The 25,356-nt window shown below is 48.7% G+C and overlaps 1 protein-coding gene and 1 long non-coding RNA gene across 52 annotated transcripts in view; one reads left to right on the forward strand and one right to left on the reverse strand.

Moving 5' to 3' along the window:
* LRRFIP1 (LRR binding FLII interacting protein 1) overlaps positions 1 to 25,356 on the forward strand; it is a 139,288-nt gene that overhangs the window by 112,955 nt on the left and 977 nt on the right. For 37 of the 50 annotated variants that reach the window (XM_077869357.1, XM_077869360.1, XM_077869362.1 and 34 more), the window contains 9 exons: positions 4 to 39; positions 472 to 597; positions 2,053 to 2,124; positions 4,011 to 4,181; positions 6,093 to 6,185; positions 7,225 to 7,317; positions 8,449 to 8,541; positions 9,825 to 9,966; positions 12,324 to 15,344. In XM_077869357.1, the coding sequence (XP_077725483.1) occupies positions 4 to 39; positions 472 to 597; positions 2,053 to 2,124; positions 4,011 to 4,181; positions 6,093 to 6,185; positions 7,225 to 7,317; positions 8,449 to 8,541; positions 9,825 to 9,966; positions 12,324 to 14,044 (2,547 nt within the window). In that variant the 3' untranslated portion in view covers positions 14,045 to 15,344. Of the gene's footprint in view, positions 1 to 3; positions 40 to 471; positions 598 to 2,052; positions 2,125 to 4,010; positions 4,182 to 6,092; positions 6,186 to 7,224; positions 7,318 to 8,448; positions 8,542 to 9,824; positions 9,967 to 12,323; positions 15,345 to 20,047; positions 20,098 to 21,840; positions 21,959 to 22,615; positions 22,696 to 23,728; positions 23,834 to 25,356 lie in introns of those variants that run through there. The other 13 variants (XM_077869373.1, XM_077869401.1, XM_077869403.1 and 10 more) reach the window with 7 other exon arrangements.
* LOC144296295 (uncharacterized) lies at positions 18,992 to 25,269 on the reverse strand. 2 transcript variants are annotated; one of them, XR_013363459.1, is made up of 4 exons: positions 25,201 to 25,269; positions 23,446 to 23,691; positions 23,016 to 23,118; positions 18,992 to 19,200 (listed from the first exon to the last, which is right to left on the reverse strand). It is a non-coding gene; the product is annotated as an uncharacterized LOC144296295 (long non-coding RNA). The 2 variants fall into 2 exon arrangements; XR_013363460.1 differs by lacking the exon at positions 18,992 to 19,200 and adding an exon at positions 21,756 to 22,834.

The following is a 25,356-nucleotide window of genomic DNA, read 5'->3' on the forward strand; positions in this document are numbered from 1 at the left end:
CAGGTTGAAGAGAGACCAGAAAAGGATTTCACCGAGAAGGTAAGGAGTTTCTGGAAGCCTTCGTGTTGTCGATGATCCACAGGGGGCCCAAAGCGTATGGATGCAGCTGATGAGGAAATACGATGGTTGATCTTTAATAAAGATGCTCCCCCGGGAGTGAGCAGGTTTGCGTGTGGCCCAGCTGCCGGCACCTCGTCCTTCTGGGTCCCCGGGAGGCCTTTCCAGGGTGTGTGTTGGCTCCTGCTGGAGAGCAGCGGCGTTCACCGTGGCCCACGCAGGGAGCAGCGGCTTCACCCAGATAGGTCCCAGGCAGATGAGCCTGGAGGCCCCCCAGATGAGCCTTCCTTACGGCTTTGCATAAGCTGCTCGAGACTTTCCCATTCGAAAACAGGATTCAAGTAAAGGTACCTGTATAGCCAACATACAAGTGAGTGTTGTCTGAAATCACATTCAGTGTTTGTGGCGTTCTAGGGGTCTCGGAGCCTGCCCGGCCTGTCCGCAGCCACCCTGGCCTCCCTGGGCGGGACGTCCTCTCGGAGGGGAAGCGGGGACACCTCCATCTCTGTGGACACAGAGGCGTCCATCAGGGAAATCAAGGTAAGGCTGCCAACCTACTTACGACCTAGAGGAGCCTCCTATGAAAATCAGGCTTCGAGTATAAATTTGTAAAGTTCTGGATCTTTCTTGTGGGTCCCCTGTGTCCCGTAAACACATGTTCTAGTCACATCGAGACGCAGGTCGGTTAGGGTCTCCCACAGGAGGCGCACCTGCTCGCCCCACCGCGGCCGGGCACACCAGTGCCCTCTGCGCCCCCTCGGCTGTCCGGGCACAGCTTGCTGAGGTGAGGGCCCTCGCCCTGCTGCCCAGCAGGTGCTCGGCCACTTCTGTATACCTGACATGCACAGACACGTGGCCTTCAGTTGTTTGGAACGTGTGGGACTCGCTGCTCATTTCTTGCTGCTCCCAATCACACTGCCTTGCTCTTTGAGGGTCCCCCTCTGCCTAGCACATGCCCCTTCTTTCTATTTGTAGCACACACATATGCCTTCAATAGATCATCGTTGTGGGATTTTTTTCTTCTCCCACTGGAACGTAAGCGTTAGTCTCTGCTACGTCCTCACTGTCCATGGGAGGCCACTCCGAGTGTGTGAGAGAGAAAGGCAGTACAGTTTGTTAAACTACCTAGGACCTCAGGGGACGGGCTCTTCCATCCTCTGGAGACCAGAGCCAAGGCCCGAGGAGGAAATCTAAAGATCGGACTTGGTTTCATTGATGGAAGAATTTTCTAATAGTTAAAACCCAGCTGCCCGTGGTGTCTGAAAGCTGGATGACCGTCTGCCAGGGAGGTCAGAGAAGGGATGTAGCATCAGCCACGGCTTGGGCTGGGCTCCCTGAAAATGCCTTCAGAGTCCTGTGCTTTGTAAGAACGATTTCAGCGGACTGCTCTTCCCAAAACGTCCTCCCTTGCTCTCCAGCAGCTCTTTTTGTTCATTTCCTTTGCTACGTCCGAGTAGAGATTGCTGGAATCATAATTCATCTCTGCTCGAGAGCACCATTCATCGGCTCAGCGAGCATGTACTGAGGCTAGCTCAGACCAGACAGTGGGCACCAAGAGGGCAGGGCGGAGACTCGGAGCTCCGTCATCAGCTCAGGACAGAGCTTTGCCGAGGCCCATCGTTAGTATGTCACTGTCTAGCACAAGGCAGGCACCCAAAGAGCTTGAGTGAACTCTTAAATATGAATAAAATAACTCATTTCATTTTCAGAAGCTCTTCGGCCTGTTGTCTAAAATTGTGCAGAAGTATAATGACACAGAGCTGAATTTTATGAAGGTGTCCAATGAGCAAGATCTCAATTTTAATCTCCATAATTTTGAAATGTATTGTATTTTCCTTCAACACTTAAGGAAAACAAACAAACAAAAAAAGAAAATCACTGCCCAAATGGGGGAAACGACACAGAGGTAGAAAAGATTTAGAGGACGGCTTCTCTTTCTTGGTGGTCGGTCTCACTTTTTTCCCATTATCATCTCCTTCTTTTGCCAATTCCTAGGAACTGAGTGAGTTGAAGGACCAGATTCAGGACGTAGAAGGCAAATATATGCAGGGGTTGAAAGAGATGAAGGTACCAGCTTATGCAAGTGTGGGCTTATGGTACTAACCCAACTTAACTTTAGAAAACCCTAAAGAAGTCGCCCAGACTGCACGCTCGCTCTCAGAAGCCTCCAGACTGCAGATCTCCGGGTGTCAGGAACACGGGCGAGGGCTTGTGCCCTGAGTGTTCTCCCATAAGCAGCTTCCACGTCCACTCCTGAGCCCCGTAACCCTCAGTAGAAACAGTTACTAACGTACTTGCTGATGCATGTTTTGGACTCATTCTCCTCTCCCGGCTCACACCCAGTTTTTTCTCACTTCCCACACAACTGTACCGTAGGGTTTTGGGATTTTCTTCACTGTCCATAGTAGCTCCATACAAACAAGGCTTCACTTGATTTGCTTCCCCAAGAATATGATGTCTGCCCATAAGGCAGTCCGTGTCGCTGGGCTTCTGAAACATCCAGAATACTTGCATGCCGTAAGATTTCACTGATTGAAGCTGCCTCTGAGTGTGCACCATCCTGGATTTATTTGAGCAAATACACGCTCCTTTTGGAATGTAGAGTCCCTGTATCGTGCCAGCCAGGAAATGTAGTTGCCATGTTCTTGGGTGGGGAGGCGGGTAATTGAGGACTGTGTTCTCTGTGGATCTAGGAGTAGATGGCAAGCCTGTTACTCCCTTTTCAGCTCCCCAAAAAGTACCCCCAGAAGAATCTGAGTTGTTTTTGTCACAGGGGCACCGGAGAAAGGCCATGTTGGTTTTTAAATGACTAATAAGGGATGCCTTGGTGGCTCAGCGGTTGAGTGTCTCTGCCTTTGGCTCGGGGTGTGATCCTTGGGTCCCGCATCGGGCCCCCTGCAGGGAGCCTGCTTCTCCCTCTGCCTGTCTGTGTGTCTCTCATAAATAAATAAAATCTTTAAAAAACATTACTACTAAATAAATCACTGGCATGTTTGTCGCCTCTCCCTGAAAAGAGGGGGAAATCATGATTGACTTTCATGCATGGGAGAAGGAAGTCACTGAGCCAGCCTAGGAACTGCTGGTCCCACCTGAAATCGTTGCCCTGGTTCACACATGCAGGCGAGAGCAGCACCGGTCCGTGAGGCCTCCTCATGGGACCGGACACACCTGACCACGCAGTGCCCACCTTTAGCTTCGGTGGTTCGCACCCAGGGACTCGCCCTCCCCATTCTGGGGTCACCTTCCCCTGATCTCTGTGTGGGGACAGAAATGCTGCCCTCCTCCATTGCCTGGCCAAAGAGGGTGTCCGCAGGAGGGCTGTGTTTCTGTTGCAGACCTCTTTCCCTGGGCTGTCCCTTCAAAGGAATGCCCTTTGTCCTTCCGGGGCTGACCCACTGAGACCTGAATAGCTTGTTTAGTTGTCCTAGAGGCCGAAACTTAAAACTTCACCTTATCCTTTCCTGGTTCACAAGCCCCAACAGGGGGTAGCCAGCAGCAAGTGGCAGGTGTTTGTTAAGGTGACACACTGGCTCTTTTCTGGGTCCTGGTCACATTTCTTGAGTGACTGCTTCAGAAACCTGTTGAACGGCCCAGCGGGCACCACGGAGTCATGCGGTCAGGCTACTGCTACCCGCGCCCAGAGCCTGCTCATTGCGAGCCTCCCCTGTCAATGGCCGTGGAAGCCGTCCTCCTCCCGGATGCAATTAAGAGCTAAATTTCTGAGTCGATAACTAACGTTCTGAGTGCTTAATACCCCGATGTGACCCGACTGAAAAGGGGGAGTTTCTGTGCATTTGAAGTTAGCGTGTGTTTCTTATCCTGATCCATTCTATTTGCTCTAAGAAATTAAGATTAGGGCTAGGTGGTTTTTTTTTTTTTTTTTAAAGACTACTAAACTAATCTTTGTTTTTGTTCTCGTCTACAATTTCAAAAACATGACACGGTTTCTGCAGGACTCGCTGGCAGAAGTTGAAGAGAAGTATAAGAAGGCTATGGTTTCTAATGCTCAGCTAGACAATGAAAAGACGAATTTCATGTACCAGGTTGATACCCTAAAGGATATGTTGCTAGAGCTCGAAGAGCAGCTGGCTGAGTCCAGGCGGCAGTACGAAGACAAAAGCAAAGTAAGCTTCAGTCTGAGAGAGAGCGGTAGAGAGTGTGCATGTGGTATACGGCGCATCTGTGGGGTATGTGCACATGTGTGCATGTGTGTGTGTGTGTGTGTATGATCATTTTTTTATTTTTTGGAAAAATGACAGTTCTCCATTTGTTCAGGAAGCCCAAACATATCTGTAAGAATGCCATGCTCTTTGCTGAGGGATTTGCAACATTAATATGCACAATTCCACTCTGTAAATGAGAAACAATTTACTGGGAGAACACTGTGTTTTGCATGTGTGATAAAGTCATAACCATGAAAAAACAGGCCTACAGAGAACCAGCATGTTTAGATGGACATAATTGGGTACTTCAGGATTTTCCTGTTGGGGCACCTGGCTGGCTCAGTCAGTAGAGCGTGCACCTCTTGATCCCAGAGTTATAAATTTGATCCCCCATAGGCATAGAAATGACATGATAATAAGATCTTTAAAAAAAAAAAAAGGTGACTTTCCTATTAGTATACATTTCTGGATTTGTGTTTTGTTATCTCTTAACACCATGGAGAAATAGTTGCAAATATATTCATTTATCTTATTCCATTTAAGAATTACAGATCTCCATTAAGCTAACTTAATTTATGATAGCAGTGAGAAGTCTGAGCCTATGTTGAAATCGGTGACAAAAGACTACTTAGATGTCTTTGTGGGATATAAAGCAAGGAATACTTGCTTTTCATAGTTTTCGGAATTAGTTGGTCTATCAAACCCTAGGATATTGTCCAATGTTTCAGAGTTGCTGAGGTAAACAGAAAATTTAATTTGTGAATGTCACTATCTTTTTTTTTTTTTTTTTTTTTAGCTGGTTCTGGTCCCTAACTCCCAAGGGTTAAAACCAGTGTGTCATTAACAATTCAAGGGCCTCCTTCTTTGACGGCTATAGAATTGAATTAGAAACTAAAGAAGAATTTTAGTTAGGAAGTTTCTGAAAGCTAAACTCTGAAACAGAGGAGAAACTTCCCAGGAGACCTCGTGTCACAGTGAAAAATAGAGGAGCAGTGTGTGCACTCTGGACCCCACCTGTGGGGAGGATACTCTAGTGTGTTCTTAGTGTTCCTGGGATGTCCTCCTCAGACATCAGAAAGTAGAGCAAGAACCCCCACATCTAATTCCAGAGAATTTGGATGATCCTAGAATGTTGTCCCAAGCTGGGGAACATGGACCAGCAGGCCCTTGTTGCAGCTGGGAGGGTCCCAGTCACCCCCAGGCTTCAGAAAGTGGGTGAGCAGATGATGCCCGGGTGAGAAGCCAAGGTCAGAGCCCTTCCAGAATTACCCCTGGCTGACCTGGGAAGCATATCCCCTGTCGTCCTAAACTGTCGACAGTCAGGTGGGCACCAAACCATCCTCAGGAGCTGTGCAGGTTGTGAGCTGAGCCAAAGACCAGAAGCACATGTTGTCATGTCACAGGGGGGAGGGGAGAGGAGGGGAGGGCTAGGGGAGCAGCCGTGTACCGGCAAGCGCCTTCTCCTCTCCCACCTTTTCCTGTTTTGTCCCTGGAGTGGGGCCCCTGGAGTACAGAGCTGGCCATCCGCTTGCCAGGGTAGACTGTGTTTACCCTCTTTTTATCCTAAAGAGTATCCCTAATCGAACTTCATAATCAGGGATCGTTCATCCTTGGTGCTTCACACCTCCGGGCCCTCCGAGCACATGGTCCCACTGCTGGCCTATCGGGAGTCAGGGGCACCTGTCAGGTGCATCAGGTCCTCAGGGAGAGTTTCCGGGAGATCAGATGTGGGCTCGTGTTGTGACAAAGGCCTTGAGAATCGTGATGCCGTGGTCACAGGTAGCTGGTTCCCAGACCCGTGCAAGTCACAGGAGCGTGCAAGACAGCAGGTGTGACTCTGTCACTGCATCCATGCTCTTTCCTGCCTTGTAGGAGTTTGAGAGGGAAAAGCACGCCCACAGCATCCTGCAGTTCCAGTTTGCTGAAGTGAAAGAGGCCCTGAAGCAAAGGGAAGAAATGCTCGAGGTGGGTGTGAATTCCTGGTTCTCTTTCCCTTCTGCGTCTCGGGAGTATGTGGTGGGTCAGTGTGAAAGGTAACAGTTATCTCGAAACTGAAGAGTTTAGGCTAATGCCTTGTGCCTTGTGTAAGAAAAATGGTTTTCATCGATGAAGATTCTCATTCTCTGGGGGCTTCGTGTGTGTCGGGCATCGTGGCGGGCAGTGCAGGGGCCCCCTGGGGTGTCCACGTCCTGATCCCTGGAACATTGGAAGATAGAGGAACAGCATGTGCACTCAGGACCCCACGTGTGGGGAGGATGCTCTAGGGCATTCTAAGTTCTAAGTCCTCACTGGGGGGGGGGGGTGGCACCCCCCACAGCAGAAGGGATGGTGGGCAGGGACCTCGTGATGGGGAGATGACCTTCAATTACCCGGAGAGCCCTCCATCATCACATGGTCCTCATACAGGGAGGCAAGAGGGGCAGCAGGAGGAAATGTGAGGGAAGCGAGGCTGGTGCCATGTGAGGAAGGGGCCATGAGCCGAGGAGTGTGGCGGCTTCTGGGAGCCAAAAATAAGGTTGGGGGTGGCGGGCAGGGCACGGGTTCTCCCCTAGAGCCTCCAGAGACAATCCAGACCTGCCCACACCTTGATTCTGGGGCAGCAGACTCAGTTTGGCCTTCTGAGTTCCAAAACTATAAGAGAATAAATTTGTGTTGTTTTTAAGCCTCGGGATTTGCGGGTAGTTTGTTACGTTGGTGATAGGAAACCGATACAGGGTCGGGTCTAACCTTTTCCCCTGATCAGAACTTGAGCTGGCGCTTGTACGTGAGCATGTTCCCCCGGTGGGATTTGTGTCTGCCCCTCTGGCACCTGGGGGCGAGGCCAAGGAAGAGGTTCCAGGGAGCAGAGACGGACCCAGGCCGAGGCAGGAAATGGGGCTCGTACCCCCTCCACGCATGTCGGTGGGCGCACGGGCACTCAGAGCTCTCGGATTAGCTGCCCCCGCACTTCGTCTTCCTGCCTAACCCTTTATCTGCTTCCTTTCTATCTGTTCCTATCCTTCAGGAAATCCGACAGCTACAGCAGAAGCAGGCGAGTTATATCAGGGAGATTTCTGATCTTCAGGAAACAATAGAGTGGAAAGACAAGAAGATAGGGGTAGGATTCCCACGTGAACCTGTCCAAAGGGCCAGTCCGCTAGCAGAGGCAGTGCTTCCAGGTGTTGGGTGTGCAGAAACTTGTGGGGGCATGCATGCGGCCCCGTGGGACTCAAAACTAATAATACAGGGAACGCACTAGCTCACTCCAGCCGATGTGAGCTCCAAACTTGAAGTCGACGTCCGACACGGCCATTGGCATCTTGTCCACACTAACCGGGCCTTCTGCCCACGGACCAGTCCAGCCAGCAGCACGCTCAGATACAAGAGTGAGGAGGGCGCCCTAGGGCAGGTGGGGCACGGGGAGGCTCCGGCCTCTCGGATGCCCTGTGCAGGGCCTCACCCACATGGGCTCTGCTTAGAGGCTTCCGAGGAAGCTGCAAGGTGGCAGGTGCTGTGCCCATGTATTCCCTCCCTGACGTGTCCCCACGGAGGACCCAGGCCCCTCCCCCTTGATGAGAAGAGCAAGAGCGCACACACACACGCACACACACACTCCTTTAGGAGTGACGCATAGGAAGGAAGGAGCCCACGTAGAGTAACCACCATGCTTCCTCATGACAAGGGGCCCGCAGAACGGAGCCTCATCCCCCCACAGCTCCGATGCCCTCCTGTGTAGGAGCACATCGCCCGTGCTCCCGAGGCCGTGCTGGTTTTCCCTTTCATTAGAGCCTCTTCCACACTCATTTAGGACTTGTGAGCATGCGCCCTGTGTGTTTGCTTTAGGGCCACTTTGTGTTGGTCTGAGACAACAAACGCTGAGAATCCATGTAGAGAACTAGTAGAAGTTGTCACTCGGGGTTTCCGAAGCATTTCTTCTTCATCCTCACGCATCTGTCCTCTGAGTGAGCGCATGGCTTCTGTTCATTCTGTCAAGAGCTAGGAAGCTGCGCACGCCCTGTGGCCTCCACCGCCCTCCACCCTTCGTGCCTGTACGGGAGCAGGTGGCTGCAGTCCTTGGCTCGCATAAATTAACCAGATGCTCAGTGCTCGCTTTTTGTCTGTATCTCGAAGCATAGTCTACGCGGTGCCTTGACTCCGACGGTCTGTGTAGCGGAAGCCTTCTCGTTCCTGCTTTAGTCACCTGCTCACCCCTGCGAATCTTCTCTCTCTTTGCTCTGCCCACAATCAGGCTTTAGAGAGGCAGAAAGAGTTCTTTGATTCCATAAGGAGTGACCGAGACGATCTTAGAGAAGAAGTAGTCATGCTGAAAGAGGAACTAAAGGTATGAAGCCAAAGTATAGTTTAAAAAAAAAAAATCCCAGTTCTCAAGAATGATTCCGTGTGTGTACTCGTGTTAATTAATTTTGTGTCATGGATTTTACTTCTGTTAATCAATTCAAATCTGAAGTTAACTGACACCGGAGAGACACGTTCAATGAATGTAGGTGCAGTCGGCTCTGCCCCGTTCCTTTAGATGTTTCCAAGCACATCTGAGCTTGGAACAGCTCTGATTTCCAAGAATTTTTTGTATACTGCTTACATTTTTTTTCTCGTACTCATTATTAGATTGTCCAGGACATTACTCAAAGCTGGAGAATGAGTTTCCAGTTGGAGAATGTGTTTCTTTATATTAAAGGCCCAAAGCTAAGGACTTCACCTGAACGGTGGTGTGGGTGAGGCTCACGCCAACTAGACTTGGAGACCCCGTGGGTTGAGGACGTTTCCTTGTCCTGTTTGTGCCACGTCAGGGGGTCCTCAGCTGCTGGCTGGACATGGAGTGAAGGAAAAGGGGTTCTGGGGTAGAGGGGTTATCAACATTGCAGGAGACAGTCTGGAGAAGGGGTCCAGCCTTGGAAAATCCTAGATCGTCAGTGGAAACATATCAGTGCCAGCTGCTTATGTTCAGGGGCAGGGCCAGAGCAGTCAACCAGAGGGGACAGGTTCCTGTCACTGCTCCTCCCAGGGCTGAGCCTGGTGCTGGGGCGCCTCCATGCTCGGGAGACAGCCGTCGCAGCAGGGAAGGCAAGTGAGTCCTCCATCAAGATGAAGATAACTGGCTTTAGAGTGTTTCACTGTGTAGTGAGCATGAATTATGTTTCCTCTGAAGATACCAAACATTCTAGCCACTTCTTTATTCCTCCTTTAGCGTAAGTTGTGTGTAATTCCTCTCAGATCACACACATCTCTTTCTTGATCTCTGTCTCTCTTTTTAAAGAATGCAACCAGGATTTTTAACAGCCAGGTCCGTTAACGGGGACGGGCTTGATGCTCTACTCTGCAGCAGCCCGCAGACCACTACCTCCAGTTAAAAAGGATGCGTGTTTTTAATGTCTTGTTACCAGCGTGTCAAGACGTGCACTGGAGCGTGCAAGAAGGAAGTGGCCCTTGGAGGAAGACATCCCAGATTTGTGTGTGTTGATAGGATATTTATGAGCATGGTGCCTACCACTGCTCGGACTCTGTTCCCTCGACTTCAGGGAAAAATAGTTTCTTTTTCGTTATTGTCAATAAAATAGAGGTTAAGCCAACCAGTCAGTATTACAGTGAGTCTGTTTTTGTTCCCAGAAACATGGAATAGTCCTAAATTCAGACATAGCTACCAACGGGGAGACTTCAGAAACTCTAAATAACGTTGGACACCAAGGTCCATCCAAGATAACGAAAGAAGAGTTAAATGCCCTCAAGACGACGGGGGACGGGACGCTAGGTAAGTACTCCCCTCCCTTTGGGTCTTTTTATCTCACAGTCCGCATCGATCCACCTTCCGTGCATTATTAGAATTGACATAATCATCACTGATCAATTAACAATCACACAGCATGCCATTTGTCCTACCACTTCCTGGGAGCTCCCTTGCCACACGGTGTGATCACCCACATGTTGTCTGGCGTGCATCCCTGTGCAGTGCTCACCACCGATGGCTGAAGAATACGTTTCTCTTGCTTCTCAAAGCCACCAAGTAAGACTGTGAATGCAAGGAAAATTGTCTTGAGAATTAAAGGGACGGTTTTGGCAGTCCTGTTTGGTTTTCCTCAGATGTGTGCCAAGGATGGCTTCTTAACTTACTCTGTTACAGACTTCTCAAGAGATCAGAATGGCAGAGGCAGTGAAGTAAGATAGGTGACCCTATTTACAAGCCAACGTTGCCCATCCTACACACCACCAAGTGTTTTTTGAGGGTACGAGGTGCCTGTGGGCAGCAGGGTGGGGTTGGTGACAGGACCTCTTGGTTGCCGTTCTCAAGCTACCACTCGGGAGCCCCGGAGGGGGTGAGGCAGACAGGCTGCCCCCGGTGGCGAGTGTGGTTCCCGGTGGAAGGTGTGCCCTTCCCATCAAGGGTCTGATTATGCCTTCCCCTTTGTTAGAGGTGATGCTCCTTTGTATGTCAGTGTTTGCTTCTGAAAGAACATAAATTGGGGAGTCCACCAGATTGTGAGAATGCTTTATACAGTGTGCAAACATCTGAAAAGATTTGCCAATTAATATTTGTCCTAACACTTAGCTTTGGGATAAGCCCCCTAAATCCGGCGTGCAGCCTGGAGTCGCAGCCGGCAGATAAGGCCTCGCTTGTCCCTCGTTACCAGTTACATTCCTGCTTTTTACGGTGAGGCTGGAATATGGTCAGGGCCCGTGGCTTTAATTAGAAGCTTTCATCTTATTTCTTTGTATTTATGGGAATGTAGAAACCTGTAGGCCCCAGCTCCTCAGGACTTGCTTCCTAGAGAGGTATACCTCATTACCTGGATGACCTCTTAAGGCACACAGCACTTTCGATTGAGTAAAAGTTGCTGAAAGAAGATAAACTGGTTGGCTTCCATCTTACCTTTTTATTAGCTGTGCGAGCAGCTAGGAATTTGACCATATTGCTCTTGTTCAAACATACACTTGATAAATCTTTGCTAACCGTTGTGAAACCAACCCTTAAAGAACCAGAAATAATCACGTTTGTAAGTGGTCTCCAGATATTTTTGGATCACATATCCCTATCGGCAAAGAATTATGGGGACTTTCCAATTCATATATTTTTAATTTACATGTACACGTACTGTTTCATCATTGCAAAGTGTGTATCATAAGGCATGTTCACTGATAGACATCTTTAAAGGGTGAAGTAAAATTAACTAGAAGTCCTACTGTTTTCCCCAGTTTCCCGGGGTAAGGGCACCCGCCCGTGGAGACCACGTGTTAATAAAATTACCAAGCTCTGACTTTCAGCAACATGGCATCCGATACGCCAAGGGTCGGTTTATTTGGAGAATCTCAGATATAAGCATCCATTCCAAAGTCATAACGTGTTTTTAATTTGTACTTCAAAAAAAAAAATTTTGTACTTCTTTAATTGATGAGTAACTTATTATTAGTGAAGTGGTCATCTTGATGTTAAGCATTGGCCACCTGCTAGAACTCCCCCCACTCCAAGCCCTTTGGGAGTGGAGCCCCTTCAGTGGTTAGGGCATTGGCTGCTTTCTCAGGAACCCAGAGATTAGATGGTGGGGGTGGGGTGGATTTCTTTTCTCTTCACATAAACTAGTTCAAAAGTATCTTTCTTGAGATTGCCCTTGAAGCTGAGTTTCCTAAGGTGGATTGAATGTTTCTTTTAAAAATTACTTGGAGGTGGTCTTATAGGGCTGTGTGGTGCACAGTGTAGTTTGACAGCTGGAGGAGTGTGAGTAGGCCAGATGTGCATTTGTAAACAAGAATGGGGAACACGAACTTTAGGTCATTCTCAGACCCATTATTTTGGATTGTTTGGCTGCCTGATTCAGAGCTCTATTTGTTAAAACTTAACTGCACCTTTGAAAATCAATTCACACAAGATGGCACCAGCAGCCGCCCTTGCCTTTGAGATGGTGGCAGTGGCCTTCGCTGATCAGACGTTTGCTAATGCAATGACTGCTTTGCCGCACAGACCTGGCAAAGGCTTCTATTCCGTGTGATTCTTTGATGACTCTCTCTCCTTAGGAATGGGGTCGGGTGGGAGAGAGAACATGTGTTTACGCTGTAGTATGTGTTAAGTGGTCACCACATCATGGGGTCCCTTCAATTTTCTCAATGGTCTTTTAGGAAGAGCCAGTGAAGTGGAGGTGAAAAGTGAAATTGTGGAGAATGTGGGGAAAAGAGAAATCTTGCAGAATTCTGAGCAAGAACAGCACAGAGAGGACCCAGCCCAGGAGTGTGTGGACACAGAGGTGCTCCATCCTGGTGAAAATGCCGAGGACCAGAAAGCCTCTGAAGACAGTGCCCCCTCTCTAGGAGTATTAGCAGATGCTACGAATGAGGAGCAGGCTCAAAACCAGATTCTAGAGAACGCCTCCTTCCTTGAAAATACAGCTCAGGTTGAGTCCAATGAGGTCACAGGCACACCAGATGATAGGACTGGGGCTCCCCTTGAGCAGTCCGAATGTTTGAGTGAATTAGTTGATGAAATCCCAGGTCCTGGGAGTGGGCAGGACAGTTGCAATGCCTCAGATATCAAAAAACAAAGTAAAGAATCTGCGGAAAAACAGGAAGATTTGAAAACCAGCTTGGGAGAGGATAGCACAAAGCCTTGTCAAGAATCTGCTCCTCTGCAAACATCTGAAGTTGGAGGGCTGGACAGTGCAGACCCTGGGGAGCAAGGTGGGAGCCCCACAGAGGGTGTGGTAGAGGCAGGGCTAATGGGGCTTGGGGAGCAGGTGGGCACAGGAGCCTCCGGGCCTCCAACGTATAACAATGACAACATGAGCCATGATGAGGAGTGTGCAGCAGAAGCCCACACAGAGTTAGACACAAGCACAGGGCATGCTCTAGACAAAGAGCTCTCCAGGCAGGAAGCTGCAGAGCCCCCAGAGCTCCCAGGTCAGAGGGCAGCAGTAGATGAGGAGAATGATGAAAAGGAGGATGAGGAAAGGGGGTTGAGGGATGAGGAACCAGGCCAGACAGAAGTGCAGGATGTTCCTTGTTGCCCGGCGGCTGAAAGCAGTCCTCAGGGAGCAACAGGCCTAGCTGTGCCAGATGCCAAAAGCAAGCCCCTGGTTACGAAGGAACCTGAGGAAGAAAAGAGTGACCAAAAGGGAGACGCACTGGCTTCATCACAGAAGAAGATAAAGAACAAGAAGAAGAAAAACAAGAAAAAATCACCGGCACCTGTAGAAACCCTTCAAGATGCTAAGAAAGAGTTAACGTTTCAGAACTCAGATGGAAGTGAGGTGAAGGAAGGAGAGCATGCAGCTCTCAGTGACACAAAACCAGTTGTAAAAACACAAAATGAGGTACCTGAAAGTCCAAAGGAGAAAAACATATCAGGAAGCAGTGAAAAGATTGATTGTCCAGAAAATCTGAAAATTGAGTTGGCTGAGAAACTTGATCAAGAAGATAATGATGTAAACACTAAGAAGGGGGGGAAAACAGCTGATGGCGACACATTAGGTTTGAGGGGTGACACAACCCAGTCATCAGACATGAGTGCCAGCGATAAGGAGCTAGATGAAGCCGTTAGGAAAGATGATGCTAAGGAAGATGGCGCCGCTCACAGCAGTGCTCCAGAACCAGGCCATGGAGGAGCGTCCAGCAGCGCCCTGCCGGAGAATGAAGGTCCCCTCAAGGACACTGACGATGCCCCTCAAACAGGAAGTACAGAGCAGCATGAGACGGCAGAGGGTCCCAGTCAGATAGTCGGGAAGGCCGTAGGAAATGATCACGTAGCATCCGCAGGAGAGTTGGGAGCCTCCAACTCAGAAGGCAGAGACAAGCCGAGAGGCGGAAGCGAGAAGGGCAAAAGCAATGAAGAGTGTACCATGTCCTAAGTGGGCAGGGCCAAGGACTGCACAGGAAGTCCAGCTGTCAGAGGCCCATCTGCTGTCTCCCCGGGCGAGGTTCCCAAAATGCTCCTCATTCATCTAGATGCACCATAGGACAATCAACCGCCGAGCTACCTAGCACGCTGAGTATAGACTGTTACCTGTAGACGTATACTCTTCCTCATTAAAGTTATCACCCAGATCAGAAAGAAAGGCACGTCTGTAATCGGTAGACGTTCCAACTGAGAGCAGTCCGGCAGTGTCCAGCGAGAGCGTACGCGTCCTATTCCTGCTTACAACCCAAATGAAGCTATTTAGCATTTGCCTTAGGCCGATATTCTTGACCAAATACATCAGCATCCAACTGAAATGACCAAAGCATTCTGAGATTTGTGAGTATAGTCGATACTTAATGTGTCTCATTCAAATATATGTACTCTGACATTTGATTTTGATGTGTACGTTATAACCTATATGGTATTTTGTTCTAAAAGGAGATAAGTGGTCAAATAGCGTATAGGTCAATGAGTTATGATAAGATTTGCACCTTAGGACAGTAATCATGTTAGGGATAAGAAATAAATATCTTCAAGCACTGGGAGATCTTCCTTCCCTTTACCTCATAGAAGCCTTTTATCTCAGTCTGATACCTTTTGATCTCATTGTTGATGATGCCTGAATTTATTTTGTAGATTTTTGACTTCACTTTGTGCTGATTATAATGTACTAAAGTCATTTTATACAAAGATTTTTTTTCTAATTTGTTTCTGGAAGAGACATACGTTGAAATTGCACTTCCTAGTGCAGCATTTGTGCAGGGGGACCATTTCTAAAATTTATTTTTTTAATTTTAAAATTACTTCGCTTTCTATATGTGTGTTATTGAAAAGAAAAATACAAAAAGGTACCGTTCTTGTGCAAACTGCTAATTGGACTATAACAGGATATTTTAAATAGGTGAATCACTTTCGGTATTTTGGTATAAATATTTTCATTTGTTGTATCTCATTATATTCTTATTGGAAAATTCTTCATTTGCTCTTCCTGAAGGAAATATATCTTTTCTATATAAGGAAGCATTTTTAAAGATAATTGTAAAGTTCAATAAAAAGAATGATTGTAAAATATTAAAATCACAAAGGACTGTACATGATGAATGCTGTTGACACTTTATGAGATTATATGAATTCATATCACTGTTACAAGGTATAATTGAATGCAAAAAAAGACCAAAACCTCAATAAAATTTGAGGCAAGCCTAAGTGTTATTATGTAATTGAAATAAAAACATTTTATAATTTTACAAGCCTGTGATTCCACTCTTTGGGCTACTTGAATTCTGGCTGAGGCTGTGGTTCTACATGACATTATCTTCAAAGTAGCACCTACTTCTGGCCTGCTAATTCCCAGTCTGTGTTGCGTGAAGGACTCATTACTTTGTCAGTAATGAATGAACTTCTCTCCTGGCACCTAGACTGGGGCTAGTGTCGCACCCTCCTGGGGAGAATTGAGAAGATCTTCCCTTGTAGTGTCTCCTGTGATCTGTGGTTCAGATCTCCATTCTGTTGCTCTGCTTACATGAGCCAGTCCTTGGAAGGCTTTGAAGGAGACGGTGAAGTTGGCAAGTAAGCATCGACTACTCCCGCGTAAGTGTCCTGAGGCAGGGGACGGCTACACCGTCCCCACTAGTGCCCAATGAGTGGAAAACTATCAGGCTTGCTAGAGAGTCTCCCATCTGAGGGCTGCAAGGGACTTGAAAGGGAGCAGCTCATGCCTCTAACTTTAGCAAAGCCACAGTCACCCTGGAATGGGCATCGGGGAAGCTCTCCTTCCTGCTTGCAAAGGCCCCTGGGGAGATGATTCAACAGCCCAGCTCACTGAACGGTGAGGTCATCAAGCCATTTTAAGGTCTGGCTTTGCTCCTAATGGCTCATTTAAGGACATGGTGGCATACTTCATACCCCTCAGGTCCAGCTGTCCAGGGGGTCTCAATTAGTCACGCATCCGTTTAAGTAATAGACCTTGTGATCACTTCATATCCGGAAGGCACTGTGCCAGCAGACAAGCAGACGGGACCCAGCTTGTAGTGGAAGTAGACAGCTGAGAACCCAGGAAGTAAAAAAAAAAAAAAAGAAAAGAAAAGAAAAGTTCTGAACAGCCAAGCCATTTCTTGCTAATCTAAGAGCCTTCACTGTGAGCATCAGTTACCCCGCTCCGAGGGGGAAATGACATTGGAGCGCAGTAAGTGATGTTACAGGAAGGCCCTTCGGTTACCAAGACGTCAGTACCTCAGGGAGGTTCAGGTTAAGAAGACACAGAGGTATATGAGGCAGTTTGGAAAGATGTGATGTCAAAAGATTCAGACTCAGAAGAAGAATGAAAGGCTACCTGTCCGCCACATCCCCAGAGGAGCCCAGACCCCCGACGTCTCACTTCCCTACCGAGCAGAGGGAAACGCTCATCACGGGTACCTTAAATCAAAAAGCAGGGATGTCTTTCATTCCCAAACCAGAACATAGCGACTGTATGTAAAATGTAAATCTTCCTTTCAAAAGTATAATTGAGTGTAATTGTGGGTGTATGTAGAAAATAGGGAAAGGCAACAGAGTTTTGCAATATAGGTTCTTATTTTGTGATATACAAAGGTAGAGAAGCAGGAAAGTGGTTTTTTAAGAGTTTCTAGAAATGAGATGGATTGCCCTGTACTTTCTATAATGCTTAGTGTTTCCAGCGATCAGAAAAGCTCATGACCTGGACATTTAAACTCCTGCTGTCACTAGGACCCGGGAGTGCTGGTTCTGGGGGTTTCCACAGTTGGGGGTTCCTGTTTTCTGTGGTAGACCCCTTCCCTGAGAGACCGCCCGGTACAGCATGCCATCGAGACCAGGGAACACAGCAGGGAGATGTGCAGCACACGAACGTGCTGAATGTCCAGGCTCCAGAACGAAAGGAAGGGGTGTTGGTGCCTGCACTGTGTTAGAATACGTGCTCAGTCAGCGTGATGATCGCGTATAGAGAAAGCTTTGTCCTTCAGGAGAAAGAACCCTCACTCTTTCCCTTTTACTGTTTGCACTGCCTCTTACTCCAAGACTTAACTACCTTTTCTTCGAGATGTGAGTGACTTCAGTGGTGGCTGACATATACAGTTCCCATCTGCACAGACCTCCTGGGCCCCCTGTAAATAGGAGAAAAAAACCTGTCCCCGCTCTGCCTGTTGTAGGCAGGAGGTGCTCACCTGGTGTGGGAGGCTGGCCCCAGGGATGGTGGACACTGCCCACGTGGATTGTAATCAGACTAAGTCAGTACAAGGAGGCTGGACTCCTTGCGAGACCTCAGCCTCCCTGTCTTTGCAAATAGGGAGGGAAGGTGATTTTCCTCTGCCTTGGGAGAGGCAGCCTGAGGCCCACGACGGCTGAAATTAATCCACAAAATGAAAATTAGGCTCCTGACCGTGTATTATTATGAGCAAGCTACGCAGCCTCACTGTGTCTCATTTGCTGTCTGAAAACGGAGCTGAAACCTGCCCTCTAGAGTTGTTGGCCAGATCCGGGTAAAGCAGTGCAAAGAGGGAGTGAGTAGTGATGGCAGTGGTTGCTGGTGGGTGACCTTTCTGTACCCGCACAGACGAGGTGACCAGGTGCAGGCCAGAAGAATGACCCAGGAGAACAGGGCTCAGAGAATTTCAAAGTGGTTTTGCACCAGCTGCTCTGGTGATTGTAAGATCTCGCCACCGTGAGTGCTTATTCCACGGTCTTGTCGCATGTGTACCAGAAAATTATTGAAATTGAATACATAAAAGCCAGACTTTTAAAAATTGAAATATTTTCACAGCCAGCTCATTTTAACTCCTGCGTATGAGAGAAAACTCTACATTTGAGATCCTGTGACTTCATTTTCTTCGATGCCTTGTTTCCAAACAGGCAAGTGTGCGCTTACATGAATAGTTTGTGTCTGTTTATAACCGAGGATTCTAGGCCAGCGATGGGCCGTGGAACCTAGGAAATGCAGGGCAGTGGTAGGTCTGCAGGGATCTGGGCAAGTATTACGGCCAGCATCTCACCGATGCACCACTGTGCACTCAACAAATCAGGCTTGGTGACTGTTAAAATGACAAAGAGCAGTGCCCGTTTTCTGCATATCCAATTAGTTTGCTTCTCTTTTTCCATTTTCTTCAAACGATTTAAACTTCCTCTCCAATTCTGCTTTAAAACTTTTCTCCCTTAAAATTTCACTTTTCTTTCTTTTTTTAAAATGTTTTATTTGTTTGAGAAGGAGAGCAGGAGCGATGAGGGGAGAAGGGAGAGGTGAGGGGCAGAGGGAGAAGCAGGGAGCTCAATGCAGGGCTCGATCCCAGGACCCCAGGATCATGACCTGAGCCAAAGACAGACGCTTCCCCAACTGAGCCCCCCAGGCGCCCCACTTCCCTGTTTTTCATATTCCCACCATAAGAGTGAAGGTCATGTTACCTTTATTTTTTGCATTTGCCAGCTCCATTATTCTATGTTAACGTTTATTGTGTCCTTGCTCTCCAGGATGTTTGAAGTCTCCTAATGGAAAAGCGATAATAATAAAATTGTACAGTAGATAGATGAGCTTCAAGATGACTTTCTGACATATTCATTGCTGCTTATGATTCCTATGGTTTTTGTATATAGAACATAAGAGAAAAAGTAACGTTGAATGAAGAACTGGGTTTACGGCATTTACGTTTCAGTGTCGGGTGAGCTTGTGGAAGAGAAAGAATACAGTATCGGAAGCAATTTGTGTCACTTGAAATGGAACTCCGGAGGATCGTAGATTTATCCTCCATTACGCTTGACATTTCTGGTTTAATTTATGTTGTTACTGTGCCTTTCAAAAGAACAATTTGGGGTGTTTGGAAGAGCAATTAGAGAGAGCGTATAACTTGGATGAGAATGTTTAGATAAGAGACTGTTTAGATGAAAACAAAAGTGCGTTTTATACAGATCATTTATTTCCTTTTCATGTGACAAAGCTGTGCAGCATGAGAGCACAGTCACCCCCGGGAGTAAGAGCCTCGGGCTGGGAGCCCGGCTCTGACTCCAGGGTCTGGGTTACATCTGGAACATCATAGGGGTGCAGTGTTTCGAGGCTCGGCTGCCAGGCCTCAGGGCAGTTCCTTCGAGGTGCTGGACCCTCATCTGTAGAAGAAGGAGGTAGTATCAGGGCAACCTACAGGGCTTTGTGGGTGAAGGCGCAGGTGCGAGGGCCGTGCCAGCACAGGGGGTCCGTGCAGTACCCATTAGCATCGCTGTCACTACCACATCTTCCTAATTTGGCCCTTTCAGCCTGTGGAAGGTTTTGTGCAAACCCCTACGCTCTCCCCAGGCTTCGGCCTCCTTCTCTGTAACTCTACAGATTATATTACTCCACAGCCTTTCCAAGAAACGTCTGGGGGGGATTTCCAGATGCTTCCGTATGTGCACTCTTCTGTGTCTGGGTGAGAGCGGTGGCACAAACCCACAGTGTTACTGCGACCCCCAGGACAACGCCCGCTCTGCGCAAGCAGGAGAGCGGATGTGTTGTCAGCAGACCTCTGATGCGTAGACATGGAGTCGAAGCTCCGGCACTGGTGACATAAACTTGGGAAGTCAAAGCTAACGAAAATGCCATTGATACGGATCGCGATTCTCAGTGTGTTTGTACCTTCCTAATGATGTTAAACCATGAAGCCTGTGAGATCTTGTGTTGCAGTGCGGTTTGGCCCTAGAGCTCTTGCATGCTAACCCAAAGTAGAAGATTAGCCTGTTTGCATGCAGCCGGATGCTGCCCCTGACGAGATAAGCATGTGCTGGGAGGTTGACCCCACTCAACCTCCCTCGGCTGACGTCTTCCCCAGTCCTGTGTGTGGCCTCATTCGTTGTGGTATGTGTATAATACCTTCATCATTAGTTTCACTAACCTGAATGCTCACTCTTCCATTTAGCATTCTGCCAAACGGTGCGCTACACGGATTCTCCTCAACCTCTATCTTTCTGATTTCTTTAGATATTAGGTTGAAAAAGCTTGTTGATGAACGGGAGTGCTTGTTGGAACAGGTAACGATCTTTTTATTACTTTCTGAGTTCTCCAGCGGGGGCAACCAAACCTGAGAACCTTCCCATACTTACTTGCTTTATCAGGAAAACCCTAAACACATCATGCCTGAAAGCAATTATCAACCCAACCTGTGTCCTTACGATTTTTATCTAAGTAGGACATCGTAAGTCATGTGAGGTTTAGAGAGGATGTCCCAAAGGCTCGAGGCCATGGAACAGAACGTGGTACACTCTATGCCAATTGCTGCTTAAAATAAGTATTTATGTGGAAGGGCCTAGATTAATGGTGGAGAGGCAAGAGCTTTCTGGAGTCATTCCAACCACCACTTCTCTGACTCCTGCTGGCCCAGAGAAGTCGGTTTGGGGGACCTCTCAGTGATCAGCACCCCTGTCCAGAAGGTATTTTCTTGTTGTAACTGCTCAGAGTTGTTTTACTTGTGGTTTACCTTTGTCACTCTCTTCCACCTCAAGAAACACTAACTGGTTGACCTGTTTGGTCTTTTTTGTCTGCAGGGTAGTTAGTAAACCATTCCACGGTAATTTTCTTTTTTATCTGATTTTATTTATTAGAAAGAGGGAGTTGGGGGGAGGGGCAGAGACAGAGGGAGAAGCAGGCTCCCCACTGAGCAGGGAGCCCGATTCGGGGCTCCAGCCCAGGACCCTGGGATCATGACCTGAGCCGAAGGCAGACACTTCACCGACTGAGCCCCCCAGGTGCCCCATCATCATCACTCCACAATCACTTTCTAAGGAAACTCACTTCCTCCCATTTTCCTCAATAAGCCTAATCAAAGGTATTTCACTTTACTTTTTACAATTCTGCTGAAGGTTTCTCTCAAAATTGGGAAAAGCACTCGATGTAGTAGCAGCATTGAGGTTCCTGTGATCTTTTGAAAACAGGTGCCCATCGTTAATTCTGCACTGATCTCCACAGGACGGTGCGCACCAGTGGGCAATACATGCTTGCAGGCGTCTGCTCTGCTGGGGTGGTTGTTGGGGGGAGGTGGGGGCTCCCACCAGATCCAGAGATTGGAGGTTAGCAGGAGAAGGGCTGGGAGACCACCCCCCAGACACCGTGACCGTCCACAGCCGTGGCTGCTGACAGGAGAGCTCTGCAGAGACCAGCTCCCTGAAGGTGGCGGACCTGCGACGGGCACTGGCTCTGTGAGGGAGCCCTCGGTTCCGCTAGGCACTCGAGGACAGTCCCTCTGGGAGGCCCTTCCTGGCTTCTTCGTGAATAAAGCAAAGGCTACCGGCGCACTGACGCGCTAACTCTGAGATCAGCACATTTAAAGTACGTTACGTACCATCTCCTCCTGAATTCAAGAGGAATTTCAACCTTAGAAACAACTTTTCACCCAGAGTTACAAAATAATTCCTGCCATGATCTCGTAAATACAATTCCATTTCCACCCATTACGCTATTACTTGCCGAGAAGATGACTAACTGGCAGAAGGTTGTTCGTGGAGTTATTGGGATTGGTTATCAAAGGTGAGAGACTCCCTGTGGTGGCTGGTGGATCGTAACTGTTAACTACATTTCTCTCGTGCTTCTTTACATAACCCCTATCTCTCTGGCACCTTGGACACACAAAATAATAACTCCACAGCAGCAGCCGACTGTACGTATGGGGTGTTGGTTTTTCCTTTACACGCCGCTTCCTTTGTCATAGGCTCTGAGCTTGGCTTCCGGGCTCACTCAGAATAGAGGAATTCACTTATTTTATTGGTGGGCGTTTTCAGATTAAGAAACTCAAAGGACAGCTGGAAGAGAGACAGAAGAACAGCAAGCTAGACAATCTGCTCCCTGGAAACGATGTCTTAGAAAACGGGACAGACATGCATGTAATGGATCTACAAAGTAAATGTCCATGCTTGTGTAGAAGTAAACCCTTGACGTGTCCTGTTTTTATTATACTTGGGCTAGAGGAGAAAAACCAACATGGCAAAGAATGCCCGGCGCTCCCCAGGGCCCCTCAAAAGCCCTTGAGCTCAGCACAGCACTGCAGGGGTGTTTCTGTGGGGGGGGGGCAGAATGAGGATGGGCAGGTGGGCAGAGCAAGGGTGTCTCTGTCTGAGCCTAAGGACTAGAACGGGTGCCCCCAAACGTGCACCAAGTTACCACCACGTGATGCACAGTGAGAAACAGCATTTGTCATACTGGATACAGCTGTCTTTTGATCAGCCGATTGTATGGAAAAATTAGAAGGTATCTTTCTATACAAGTAACCTAGAAAGAGGCTTAAAGGAAGATAAAATTACTCCCAGCCTCCCCCTTTCCTTCCCCTGACCATTTCTTTGTGTTCTGTGCCCAGCGGTGCTCTCCTGCCTGGCACTTGCCCAGCCTGGGTGCATGGAGAGCGTGCTTCTCTCAGCTCCCCCTGTTGTCAGCCCACTGGCCAGAACGTACAGATTTGCATGCCCATTACTAGGTAGGGCCTTGGATCCCAGTAACTATTGTCTTAGCATTTTAAAAGCCCAGGAGCTTAACAGATTTTCCTTCTCTTTCAACCTTTAGGGGATGCCAACAGACAGATCAGCGACCTCAAATTTAAACTTGCAAAATCTGAGCAAGAGATAACCGCATTAGAACAAAATGTACGTGTGCTCTTTTAAGCAATAATGGGCAGCGAGAGCGATGATGACCGGAGTTCTGCTTGCTAGAACTCGCCCTGGAAGGCTGAGTGCAGGGAGGAGCAGAGACGTGCAGGACCAGAAAAGGCCCTCAGTGGGTTTCCTGCAGAGAGAGAAAGTAGGGGAGGAAAGCTCACTAGCAGGACTCGGGCTGTTGGATACTAACCCTTTAGAACAACGGCTGCTTGCGGAAGGTCCCTAAGGGGGCTGAGCCGTTTTTAAAAGTGTTGTTCTTTAAAAATAACTCAGTTAGAAAGCACTTAGTGTGAGGCCATCCCACTCGCCTGGATTCTCTGCCTTCTTCTCCCAACAGGGTAGCTCTCTCTGATTCCTAGGTTTGGAGTATTTATGCCTCTGACATTGGGCAAATCTGGGACAAGTTGTGCCCTAAGCAAAGGGAGAGAAGATTCAGTACTCTTTCCCTGCTCAGTTATGGGTCCATTTTTGGGGAAACAGGACTGAGAGCAGCACACCTAGGACGGGATGCGTTGAGGGAGCATGCTTTGGGTCTCAGCAGACTGCAAGTCTCCAGTGGGTTGGTAGCTGCTCCTGTCCCTCACCACGGGCCTGGCTGTGCAATGCTGTCCCCAAGCCTCCTCTTCCTCTCTACTGCTTCCTGGCCTGCCTTCCTCCCTTGCTGCCTCCCCACCATGCCACCCCAGGAGAGACTGGACAGGAGCTGAGGTCCTAGTGGAAACTTCTGCCTCGACCTACCTTCTCCTGCAGAATGGTCCCGCGTCGGGGAGGGACAGCAGTGCTGTGGGAGTCCGGTGTTTGGACTAAGGCCAGAGAGGGAATGAGGCCCTCAACGCGGGGCTGCTCAAACCCACTTGCTTGGCCAGAACCTATACGGTAGCCCAGGGTGCTAGATCATGATGATTGGCGCAGCCTGTCCTCCCATTTGACGAACCACGTCCTTCCACCACACAGTGTTAGGGCAGCTGGGGAAAGAAAACAGGCCTGTGAATTGACACATGTGGTGTTTCCCTTCTTTTAGGTAATAAGGTTAGAGAGTCAAGTGTCACGTTATAAATCGGCTGCTGAAAACGCCGAGAAAATAGAAGATGAGCTTAAGGCTGAAAAACGGAAACTCCAAAGAGAGGTAAACTTTCTAGGCTGTTTGCAGGGAAATGACGGTCTAGCTGGCAGCAGACGGAGTGTCATGGCCCCCCAGAAAGTTCCAGGCCACGTGGTGCCAAGCCACCCTGATGCGCTGAGCCATCGCCCCAGGGAGCCTGGTGCCCAATCCGGAGTCTCCTGGTGACTGTGGTTGCGAGGCCGCCCAGAGTCTGTCCTCCTCCCCGGGGGACCTTTGTAGGCCACCCTTTCCCTCTCACTTCTCTCGGATCCTTTTTGTCTTTGATTTTCTGCAGCTTCACCCTGATGTGTTCTATGCAGGTTTCTTGCTGTTTGTTCTGCTCGGGATGGATTGTGTTTCTTGGATCCATGAAGTCTTTTTTTTAAACCAAGTTTGGAAAGTTTTCACCCATGACCTCCTCAAGTATGCCTGTTCCCTGGTGTCTCCACGTCCCTCCGGGGCTCTAAGCCAAGGCCGTCAGACCCCGTCCCTGCAGCCCCCACATTTCTTCCACCTCCCAGCTCCTTACCCCTCTGCTGTTAGGTCTCCCCATGCACCTTTTGCTAGTTTTTTTTTTTTTAAGTGTATTCATTCTTGATGGTTGCTTGGTTGTATGTTTATGTTAACTGTATCCTCATCTCTTTGAAGATGTCCTACACAGCTGTTCTGTTTTTGTTTTTTGAAGATTTTATTTATTCATGAGAATACACAGAGAGAGAGAGAGAGAGGCAGAGACCCAGGCAGAGGGAGAAGCAGGCTCCATACAGGGAGCCTGACGTGGGACTCAATCCCGGGTCTCCAGAATCACACCCTGGGCCGAAGGCAGTGCTAAACCCCTGAGCCACCCGGGCTGCCCACAGCTGTTCTGTTTTACGTTCAGTCTTGGAGGATCTGATTCTGTTGCTCGCTCAGGTGGCTTGTCCTTCCTGCGTTTATTGTTTCGTGGAGTTATGCTTGGTTTTGATTTGTAGGAATACTCCAGGCCTGACTTGGGGGAATTTCCTGCAGAGAGGCTTGCCTCTGCCAGTGAGAGGGGCTGCAGGGAGGCGAACCTGTGCCAGGACCCCAGCCACCCTCCCTGAGGGTTTTGGATCAGAAGCAGAGCCGCAGACCCTGTTCCGATGGTGCACGTCTCCACAACCATGTGGCTGGTGTACCCCCGCCCTGAGGCGCCTTGTGCTCTGCCCTGCTGTCCACTGGGCCAGATGGCTCCCTGTTGGTGTGGCTTCCACTCTGACTCCCAGGCTCTGTGGCCCTGGCTCCAGGTTGCCATCATCTTGGCCTCAGCTATTCCCACTTTGGTCTCTAGCCATCGAGACCTTGCTTCAGCTGCCCAGGACCAACTCCTCCAACTGGTCTGGGCTCAGCTCTTACCTGTTCGCCTCACTTACCTTTCGTGAGACCATCAGCCCCTCAAGACTGTGTGCTGTGTGGGATCAGGTTGTTTCAGAGAAGGAGGGTTGCCTAGTTACTCATGAGGCCAGAATTCTGTGCCTTGTATCCCTAACGGAATAGTTAAGAAATATATGTGTACACACGCATGTGTA

Source organism: Canis aureus, chromosome 24, assembly GCF_053574225.1.
Source record: "Canis aureus isolate CA01 chromosome 24, VMU_Caureus_v.1.0, whole genome shotgun sequence".
Taxonomy (NCBI): domain Eukaryota; kingdom Metazoa; phylum Chordata; class Mammalia; order Carnivora; family Canidae; genus Canis; species Canis aureus.